Source organism: Trichosurus vulpecula, chromosome 8 (genome assembly GCF_011100635.1).
Source record: "Trichosurus vulpecula isolate mTriVul1 chromosome 8, mTriVul1.pri, whole genome shotgun sequence".
Classification (NCBI taxonomy): Eukaryota; Metazoa; Chordata; class Mammalia; order Diprotodontia; family Phalangeridae; genus Trichosurus; species Trichosurus vulpecula.
This window is the reverse complement of record NC_050580.1, coordinates 265,539,395-265,550,346: the sequence shown is the minus strand read 5'-3', so window position 1 is coordinate 265,550,346 and position 10,952 is coordinate 265,539,395. Positions and strand designations below refer to the sequence as shown.

Below are 10,952 nucleotides of genomic sequence, written 5' to 3'. Positions count from 1 at the left end.
CATCCTAGGAACCATGAAAAACCCCAAATCATTACCTGAAACACACACACACACACACACACACACACACACACACACACTGGTTGGGAAAAATGTGGATTTGTCCACAATAGTTTTAAAATTTTTTAAACATTTTATTATTTTTGTTGTATCATCATCATTTCTTAATACTTCCTCTTGCCAATGCAACCTTCTCTCTCTCTCTCTCTCTTTTTTTTTGTTGTCCAAAATCTTTAATATAACAAGGAGAAAGGGAATTAGTTTTTGTAGCCTCGGCTGGCACGGCGGCCCCTGGCATGCTCGAACTTTCGGCCCTTGGATCGGACATATGATTTGGTGTGGCTGTGGGGAGTGCCTGGTGCCTTCCCAAAATGCCTGTATACCTCTCGGCCCTTTTGGGGACCAGACAGCAGGACAGTGCCCCGGCCCTTGGGTGAGCTCATGGCCAGCTGGTCAAAGGTGAGGATCTTCCCACCAGCTTTGAGGATGCGATTGTGGGCATTGCTGGTAACACGAAGGGCACAGACCTTCAGCTTGGGAACATCCTGGATCCTGACATCATCTGTCACGGTCCCAACAACCACGGCTGTCTTGTTTTCCCGGCCGGGCAGCTTCATTTTCCTGATCATGCGGGACAGGGACAAGGGGGGCTGGTTGGTCCGACTCATGAACAGCCTTTTCGGGACAACCTTGTTGAAAGTCGAGTTGGTTCTTCGGGCCAGGAACCGGTAGAGCTTCGCTAGCAGCTGCAGGTAGATGTCGTGGCTCTTGGGCTCCTTGCGCCGGACTTTGCGGTCCTTGTGATGTCGACTCCCATGCTCACACCTTACCAAACACCGGCCCAACCAGGAAAGGCAACCTTCTCTTTTAAGAAAAAAGCACAGCTAAGCCAAACAAACTGATACATTGATCATGTTTGACCACATATGCCTTGTCCTCCACTCTCAGGCCAATACGTTTGTACAAAGGTGTGTGTTCTGTGGAGGCAACAGGGGTCTTTGCATTTATCTGAATTGTTCCCCCTTTTTTTTATTGGTTTTACCTTGTTGTGGTAACTGCAGGCATTTTCTTTTTGTTTTCCTTCATTCTGAGTCACTTTATATTGACCTCCCTGAGTTTTATTCAGAATGTTTATCATTATCATCTTTTGGTCATTTCTTGTGGCTCGATAGTACAGGCACACCTCAGAGACGTTGTGGGTTTGGTTCCAGACCACTTCCGGAAAGTGAATTTCACAGTAAAGCAAGTCACATGAATTTTTGGATTTTCCAGGGCATCTAAAAATTATGTTTACACCATGCTGTAGTCTATAAAGTGTGCAATAGTATTATGTCTAAAATAATGTAATATCTTAGTTAAAAATACTTTATTGCTAAAAACGCTTCCGTCAGTGTGTTGGTAAGCAAAATGGGCTCTTAGCACTTAGTTGGCTTTTGTTTCCTTTGAGTAATTCAGTGTATTTCATTGAGCCTTACTAGGTGCTAAGCCCCAGGCCCAAACCCCTATTAGGTGTAAAACCAATGTGGGTGTGGATTGGTAACTAAGGTGGGGCCCAAGGTGGGGCTAACTCAGGGGAGGGCCTAGTTTACAATTGAGTTTGAATGATAGATTTGGGACATCAGAGGCTCTTAGACCACGTGGGTTTAAGTCGCCAGTTTGTGATGATTTTAGGTCACGTGGGTGAGTCGCATGTGTGACTCACCCCTGACGCTGAAAAAGATATAAAACCAGGCGTTGGTCTTCTCTTCTTTGGAACTCTTACCCACAGCAGTGGTGGCTCGCATGACTCTGGGCCAGCCCTTGTTCTGAGCTCCCGGGCTGAACCTAGATGTTGGTAACTATGAATCTGCATTTGGTCTGTCTGTCGATGTTTGTACTTTGTTTGTAATTTGCTCTGAAGTTCAGTGTGCTGGTCTCTTCCCCTGAACTAAGTGAATGATATTTGTATGCTGAATTAAAGTAAACTTGTCAACCCCTTCACGTAGCTTTCCTTAGTTAAGCAGATCAAAAGAACCTGTGCTGGTAGCGTTCTTGTTGTTGGGCTTTCACCCCCCACAACAGCTGCTAGCCGGATTGTTGAAACAGTCAGTTGTAATCTTTTCGCTGGTAGAGGATCTTGCCTCAATGTCAATCAGAGTAGTGGTTGCGGAAGGCTGGGGTGGCTGTGGCAATTTCTTAAAATAAGACAACAAGGAGGTTTGCCTCATCAGTCGATTCTTCCTTTCACTTGAATGCTTAGAGGCCATTGTAGGGTTATTAATTAGCTTAATTTCAATATTGTTGTGTTTCAGGGGATGAGGCCCTAGAAAAGGGAGAGAGATGGAGCAGTAGAACACACACATTTATCGATTGTCTCATGTGGGCATGTCCTGTTCCAACAGTAACATCAAAGATCATCGATCACAGATCACCATAACAGATATGATAATAATGAAAAAGTTGGAAATATTGCAGGAATCACCACAGTGTGACACAGAGACACAATGTGAGCATGTGCTATTGGAAAAAACGGTCCCACCAGACCTGCTCGATGCAGGGTTGCCACAAACCTTCAATTTGTGAAAAATGTGCTGTCTGAGAAGCATGATAAAGTGAAACCCAATAAATGAGGTGTGCTTGTGTTCTATTGCATTTACATGCCACAATTTGTTCAGCCGTTCCATAATTAATTAGCACTCACTTTGTTTTCAGTTGTGGGTTGTTTTTGCTACCACAAAAAGTGCTACTATGAATATTTTGGTATATATGGGAACTTCTTTGACTCATTTTTATTACAAGTACTCATTCAGTTACTTTTGTGAGTAAGGTCCTACTGTCCTTGATAAATTATTCTATCACTGTTAGGAGTTTTATTATAATTAACAGTTGAAACTCGTTCTTCCAAAATACCCCATGGTGTATTAATGAGGAGTCTTAATGATAAGATTTCCATTTTTAAAAGAGACTAGAGAATTGAGGAGAGAGAGTATTTTCAATAGAAATGCATCAGTTGAAAATTTCACTGTGAATTAAATTGATCAGTACATGAAATGGCCTGGTCTGACTATTTTGCACACTCATTTCACACATTTCCAAGATATTCTGATTCGATGTTGCTCTTTGACTTGTGAAAGAACCTTCCATTGCTCTGCAGCCTGAAGGCTTCTTTTCCATTGTCTATATACTTGTTCATGTGTCTCCTGTCTTTAAAAAAGCAAAGCAAAGCCCTTCTTATCTCCTTAAGCTATCATTCTATAGCTCATTTCTCTTTTATTGCTGAACTTCTAGATAAAGCAGTGTGTACTCAGCGCCTGCCTTTATTTCCTTACTTTACTGTGTGCAAGCTGACTTCCAACTCTACTGTAACTAAGTACTCTTTCTGAGGTCAGTCAGCAGCCAGTGGCTAAATTGTTCAATCTGATGGCCTTTTCTCAGCTCTTATTCTCCTAGTTCAGGGGTGGAGAACCCGTGGTCTGGAGGTCACATGTGGCCCTCTAGGTCCTTGGGTGTGGCCCAAGGGGATTTGTTCTGTGAAGTTTGGATTCAGTCAAAGGGCCGCACTTGAGGACCTAGAGGGCCACATGTGGCCTCGAGGCTTCAGGTTCCCCACCCCTGAAATTAGTGCCTTCTGCAATACCTGGCACTATTGCGTATTCCAACAAAGCAGTTGCTTTCTCTTCCTTGGACTTGGGTAATACTGTTCTTTCTTGGTTATCCTCTTATCTGTCTGGCCCCTAAGTCCTTTCTTGATATCTTCTATTTAGCTTTCTCCTGCCGGCCCCCAAATGTGAGTGTCGTCCAAGGCTCTATTCTCATTGTTCTTCTCTTCCCTTTTTACAATGCTCCAAATTTATCTAACCATCCTCTACCTTTCCCCTCATCTATAGTCCCACATTTTCTTTTTTTTTTTTGAGGGGGAAGGCAGTTGGGGTTAAGTGACTTGCCCAGGGTCACACAGCTAGTAAATTGTCAGATGTCTGAGGTGGTATTTGAACTCAGGTCCTCCTGACCCCAGGGCTGGTTCTCTACTCACTGCACCACCTAGCTGCCCCTGTCCCATATTTTCAACTGCCCATTGGAAACCATTCATATCCAGTTGCCAAGTCCTACCTCAGCAACATTTGTCATATCCATCCCCAAATAGGTTTGAGCTTTTGCTGCTTCCTCTCTTCTCCACCCTCCACTCCTAGAGACGTAGCCTCAGAAGATGAAGCAACTTGAGCATTTCATGATGTGAGCATTTACTATATCTTCATTCATCGCTTTGTCCAGGACCCACCAAGGGAGACAGCAGATGTACACCCAGTTCCAACTCAATTTTATTTCTCTTTTTCGGGGTTTATATAATAATGAATACCACCTTAAATATATACCTATATAGACACATATAGACAGATATATATACATATATTAAAACATGTATATAAAACAAAAAATGCATGCATATCTATATATGTATACATACAGTATAACTCTCCTAATCTCTTCCTCTGTTCTGTTTATCCTGGTCAGAACAATTTTCATGCACAAGGGTTGTAGGGTAAAATTTCTTTGCAGAAATGTATCTTTTAGCCAGTCAGAGCACCTGCTTATCTGTGTGGGATTCTTCTGGACAATATGAAGACAGAAATACATTTTCATCTAGTTACTGCCTATTCCTTTGGTTTAACTTCTAGTGACAATGTTCACCTTTCCATAGTCCTCTGAGCTGGTGACTCTAATCCTGTTTCAAACACAACCGCCAATAACATTTTATGCCCAAGAGGTTTTTATCCTATCATCAAAGTTTCTATTTTCACTTCCACTGACTTAGTTACCTCCTTCTTAGACCATAGTAGTAGTTTGCTAATTAGTCTCTATACATATTTCTCTCCTCCATAATCCATTCTTTATACTCTTGCCAAAAAAATCTTCCCAATGTGGAGCTCTGACCACGTAAATCAAAAACTTCCTATTGCCTGGAAAGTGCATTGAATTTAATGATGGTAGAAGTAAGGTTGCAACCTGCTTTTGCTGTTTACTTCCGATGTGACTTTGTGACTTCATCTTTGGGCCCTCAGTTTCCTCAATTGTTATGCAAAATGAAGAGATTAGAGTATGTTATTAAGGTCCTTTCAGTTCTAAATTCTTTTACCCCATTAGTGAATACTATTTTCTAGGTACAATTTCTAAGTAGAAATTTTCTTAAAATGAAGAGAATTGATTATATTCTGCTATACATTTTACTTCCTATATTTAGCTATAAATGCCTCTCTAAATGAGTGGGGTGTGTGTGTGTGTGTGTGTGTGTGTGTGTGTGTGTGTGTGAAATCAAATTATTCTAAGTAAGAAAAAGAGAGCTCAGGCCCCAAACTAATATATTCAAATTAGACTTATTGAAGGATATTCTTCAATCTCCTGAGGCTTCTGGAGGGCTGAAAATGAAGGATTTTAGGAGTATTCAAGTCTCCATCTTGAGATAGACCTCCCCTCGCTGTCTAATTAGCTGCCTTTGCACCATGTCATCTTCTGAAGAGTAGGCAGCTAAAAAAGAGGTAGCGTTGTCTTTTAACGCAGGAAAATTTCTACGTCTGAAGTTTGTTAGTGATATCTCACTCGTTCTCCTTGTATCCCAGGGATTCTAGGACGCTGTGGGGAAGCAAGATGTTATCTATTCGTTCCTCTTCCAAATCTGTGCTTTGGAATCTTTGAGCGCTGCAATTAGTTGAGTGGGTAAAAGGGAGAAATAAGCGGGTACATAGTCCGATTTTAGCTTTATTGGAGGGGTCTCTTAATAAAGGCAGGGGTTTGCTCTCATGTCCTTGGCTAGACTCTGAGAAACATTTATATATAAATTCCCCAGAACCTGAAGGCTCACACCCCTGCGCCGGTATCCATTAACTCAAAAGGAACTTCAGAGCAAAACAATGAACAAAGATGCCATCATTTATGGCCTGTGTTTTAGGCCAGGTGTGTACTGCTTGTAAGTGCAAGGTTAGGATTTGGGAGATGGAGTCAATGAAGGAAAAAAAACCAACAACCCAACCTCCAAAACTCTTTTATTCAGTAGCGATAGTAAGGATACAAAAACACTTACCAAAGATGTACATTCATAGGTGCGACTCTCCAGCCCTGCCTGCCCCCAACCCAGCCACCCCCAACACTGCTTGGGAATGAGAATCCCAAGAGCTCTGAAGAACTACACTTGGTTCTTTAAAATGATTCATATGGGCTTTCTTACCGTTACTAAAAGCAGGGCCTCATTACATAGCCAATCAGATAAACAGTCAATATCCCACGCTCGTGCTACCCATCTCCTCAGGTTGTTCTTCTATGACTAAGCACTCGGCATGTGCCTTGAATCACTCAAACCATGTGGTCTAGTCAACTCCACAGGGTCCAAGGCTAGTGAAGACTTTTTGGCACATACAACGGCATGAATTTCTGATTTAATTCGACTCCTTTGAGTCAGTCTTTAGACTATAAACTGTGATTTAGGTGAAATAAACAAGTTAACATTCACATGGAGGTTTTGGTTAAGTGCTTTATATAGTAGGCAATCTTGCATTTGTGAGATGGGTCAGCAGGCAATTACTGGAGCTAGAATAGACCCAAAGATCTTATAAGATGGTACATAAACTCCTTAAGCTGGCATTTAAGGCCCTTCACAATTTCAATATCTCTGTCTAACCTTACCACATTTTACTCCCCTTCATCCACTGTGCTCTAGCCAAACTGTCCCACTAGCTGACCTTTGAAGTTACGCTCTCTCTTCCCTTTGTGCATGTACTCCTTCCATACTTCTGTGTGTCTAAATTCATTTCTTTTTCCCAGTTCAGGCTCCACTTCTTTCTGGAGTCTTCTTTGATCCCCCCAACCAAAGTCATCTCTCCTACCTTATATAATCTTAAATTGTCTGGTTTTCTTCTGGGCCCTTATCACATTCTACCTTGAATCAACCAGCTGTTTCCTGAAGTATAGGTCAGACCCAAAAAGCTCCATTGCCCCCCATTATTTCTAGGAGCAAATCTAAATCTCTTTGGCATTTAAAGCGCTTTGTAGCCTGACCCCAACCTGCCTTTCCATCTTATTATACATCACTCCCCTTTCTTGAATTCTATTTTCCAGTCACTGGCCTTGTTTGTTCCTCATACACCACAGTCCATTTCCCATCTCTGCATCCTCGAATTATCCATATCCTATGCTTGGAATGCCCTCTGACTCCATCAGTTTCCTCCATCTTCTACATGGGAGAGAGAAGGGAAGGCAAGGAAAAAAGCATTTGTTAAGTGCCTACTATGTGCCGGGCACTGTGCTAAACACTTTACAAAAATATCTCGTCTGATCCTCATAACAATCCTCTGAGGAAGATGTTATTATCATCACCTCCATTTTGCAGTTGAGGAAATTAAGGCAGACAGAGGTTAAGTGACTTGTCTAAGGTCACATCGCTAGTAAATTTCTGAGGCAAGATTTGAACTCAGTCTTACTGACTCCAGGCTCAGCGCACTAGACACTGTGTCACCTAGGCATGAAACCTTTCTTTTTCTTGCACATCTATTCTCCATTCCCCTCCTGCCCCCCACCCCCGCCCCAGCTGCTGGTACCCTCTCCCCCATCACTTTTTATCATTTTGTACCAATTCTTTTCATGTCTTTATGAACACGGTGTTCCTCCTCCTCCCTAATAGAATGTTAGCTTCATGAGGATAGGGACTATTTTACTTTTGTCTCTGTGCTTCGCACATGTAGTAGGAGCTTTATAATGCTTATTGTTAGATTGATTTGTGTAGGTGTCTGAATTCCTCTATTAGAGTATAAAATCCTTGATTGCAAGGATTGTTGCTTTTGTGACTTTTGTATTTCCAGGACCTTTCACTGTGGTTTTGAATTTAGCAGATGATAAATAAATCTTTGTTAAATTGAACAAAGATGGAAGACAGGATTTCTAACAAGAAAATAAACTCTTTTGCCACTAAAGTCTTACTCCAGTTCCTCATTTTTGCATGAAGACAACCCTGACACATGAAGATTCTATCACAAGAGTAGAAAAGCTGATCGGTCTTACCAAAATGGAAAAGTTTTGAAATACTGACTCTGTCTCTGCAAGTCTGAGTGGGTGATATGATCAAGAATTGTCTGGTCAGTCTAACCAGGTTAAAGGACGAGGGCTTTGAACTTTTCTTTTTCTGTCCTTGAAGGTCAATTGTATTTATCTCACTCCATCAAGGAGACATCATCTGCCACCTCAGTGGGATTGTATACGTGTTATATATCTTCAAACCCAGAAAAAAATGCCTCATCTTTTAACCTTGCTAAGTTGACCAGGTTTACCCCTGATTATAGCCTTTCTATAAGTCATCAAGCTTAGGGTTTATCCAAGATTTGGCCGCCAAGTAATGATTGCGTGTGTGTGTGTGTGTGTGTGTGTGTGTGTGTGTGTGTGTGTATTATGTATGTATGTATGTATGGCCACAGACTCTCATGAAGACCATCTACTTAGGCCAGAGGTATGAAACATATAGCCTCTTCCTGCAATGCTCCTGAGTGGGGTATAACCAGATTAAACTGTAATTGGGAGATAAATTTAACAAAATAAATAAAAATACAATAGAGCATAGATAGTGTTACTATGTGGTTTTCTAAGTCAATATACTGCCTGCAGGAATCCTTACTACGTCACTATACTAGGGCATAGGTAGTGGAAGCATGGGTTCACATACTTAGAAGCACATGGAAGTTTTTGTGTGTTTTCTCATTGTAAACTTCATTAAAATCTCATGGGAAAAGAAGTGAAAAGTGTGCTAGACTTGGAGTCAGGAGAAACCTGGGTTTGAATCCTGCCCCCGCCCCTCCAACTTATTAGTTACCTGACGGACCCCAGGCAATCTGCTCAGTATCTTTGAGTCTTTTTCTTACTCTATAAAAATAAGATACTAAGATCTCTGGTCCTTACTTTCTGGGGTAGTAAGATCACATGAAATAAAGTGTATAAAGGTCTTTGCCAGTCTTAATATGCTGTTTAAATGTCCTTTATCATTCCCTGCAGCCTCTTCCTCTGACTGGCTGGTCCCTCCCAGAATCTCCACATTTTCCATCCTCTCCAGGCTGAACTCCTGATTCTCTGTACTATTCTGTACTGTTCCTCTGAATAAGACCTTCCTGACATCCCTCCACTCCTTCCAAGGACAGAGAATGTTTTTCTCCTTGTATTTGTACAGTATTCCCCGTGTTTAGTAGAGTTCCTGGGACACAGTAGGCACTTAATAAATGCTTTTTGACTTGATATCACAAATCCTTCAAGCATTGAAATAAAGGCATTTCTCCATTATTCTTTCTAACAGAGGAAAGAGATAGAAGAAATCAACAAGTAATCCCAAATTGTACTTTTACTATCACCTTCCAACCCTTCTGACCAAAGGCAGTGGAAGATGATGTCATGGGATGGTTTTAAGTTTGCCCCTGTTCATCCATGATTGGAAGAGTTAACGTGGAGCAACAGGACCAAATGCCAGGCACAGAAGGAAGAGCCTGGATAATCCACAAAATCTACACTCAACTTCTGAATAATGGAACACTACTGCTGGATTATTCAGTGCAAAGGTACAGACCTCTCAGAGTATTCCCCCCAGTCCTTCACCGTAAGACAACACCATCAACACCTAAGCCTAAAGAAAATTCCAGACTCACCACAAGAAAGTATTATTGGTCCAATACCCAAGAGGGGAGTGGGGTAGTGTCTCCATAGTGTTTCAGACTGAAGGAGGGATCAGTTTCAATATCTGTTTCAGGAAGTCTTGGTGGCTTATTGTGTAGGTGTGTTATAGGTGCAAGGATATAAATTAAGCTCCTCCTGAGCTCCTTTAATTAGTTTTACATGGAGAAGTCAGAGGCATTTAAAGAGGATTGGGTTGGTTTTTTTGGTGTACAGCGCAGGTGATATTTATTAACAAGGACTGTGTGCATAAAGAGTATGTTTGTATGCATGCAAAGTGGTATTTTATTGAAGAATGCAAGGTAGGTTGTCATGGAGATTAAAAGCCTTGAAGTGCTATTCACTGGTGCTAGTTATGGTTGCTGGGCACTGGGATATTAGTTCTGGCACCCTGAATCTTTCATTGTTGTGAAAATAATTACACTTTTATCTTCCCCGTGAGGGCTATTCAAGTAGGATAAATAAATACAGACACATGAGCAAATCTAACTTAAAGGTAAATACAGCAACCCTGTGACCCATCTGGGTGCAAAATTATGGAGCTGGCATTACTCCACCATCCGAATGCTTGATTTTCATTGCAGGGTCATTGTGGCTGTTTATAAGGTGTTATTACAAAATGCCCCAAATCTGCACTTACATTAAAAAGCAAACGAAAAATGGAAGGTATTGACCATTGGAATGGTCACTGGTAAATAGAAAGGTTTTCTGTAGCAGCAAGGGAAATAAATGAAAAGCTTGTGCTCTGTTTGGTTAGCATTTACTTGAAATACTGTATTTATATGAGATTTCCAGCCTCACTTAGGGCTGCATGTAAAGCGCAAAGCTATTTTCTAGTGTGGTGGGTTTTTTTTTCCTCTCCAACGATTAGATGAAATGATCTTGACAAGTTTACCTCAGTGAGAAACTATGTATTTTCTGTACAAAAGGAACACTTATGCTTGGCAGACTCAGTATGGACATTTTCTTAACCAATAAATCAATAGAGTTGCAACATAACAAACTGTACCACACACACACACACGCACACACACACACGCACACGCACACACACACCACACAATGTAATACTGGAATCTGCCGCAGCCCCGAGTTATGTGGTTTTCAAAACCGACTTGAAGTAGTGATTAACTAGAATTATATATATTTATATTTAAACTGACACCACAGAATTCTTTTAAGTCTTGACAGATATGTGGAATATTTAAATGTAGTAATTGTAGTTGCTAAACCTCCTGGGATTAACCTGCTGGAGAGATAGTGACATCTTATACGAAGAA

General features: G+C 41.3%; 1 protein-coding gene across 1 annotated transcript; it reads right to left on the bottom strand.

Annotated features, from left to right (window-relative positions):
* Positions 1–257: 257 nt before the first annotated feature.
* LOC118829927 (60S ribosomal protein L18-like) lies at positions 258–6,072 on the bottom strand. Its single transcript, XM_036736740.1, has 2 exons — positions 6,056–6,072; positions 258–825 (listed from the first exon to the last, which is right to left on the bottom strand). The coding sequence occupies exons 1-2, from the start codon at positions 6,070–6,072 to the stop codon at positions 258–260; spliced, it is 585 nt and encodes a 194-aa protein (XP_036592635.1).
* Between the last annotated feature and the right edge of the window lie 4,880 nt (positions 6,073–10,952).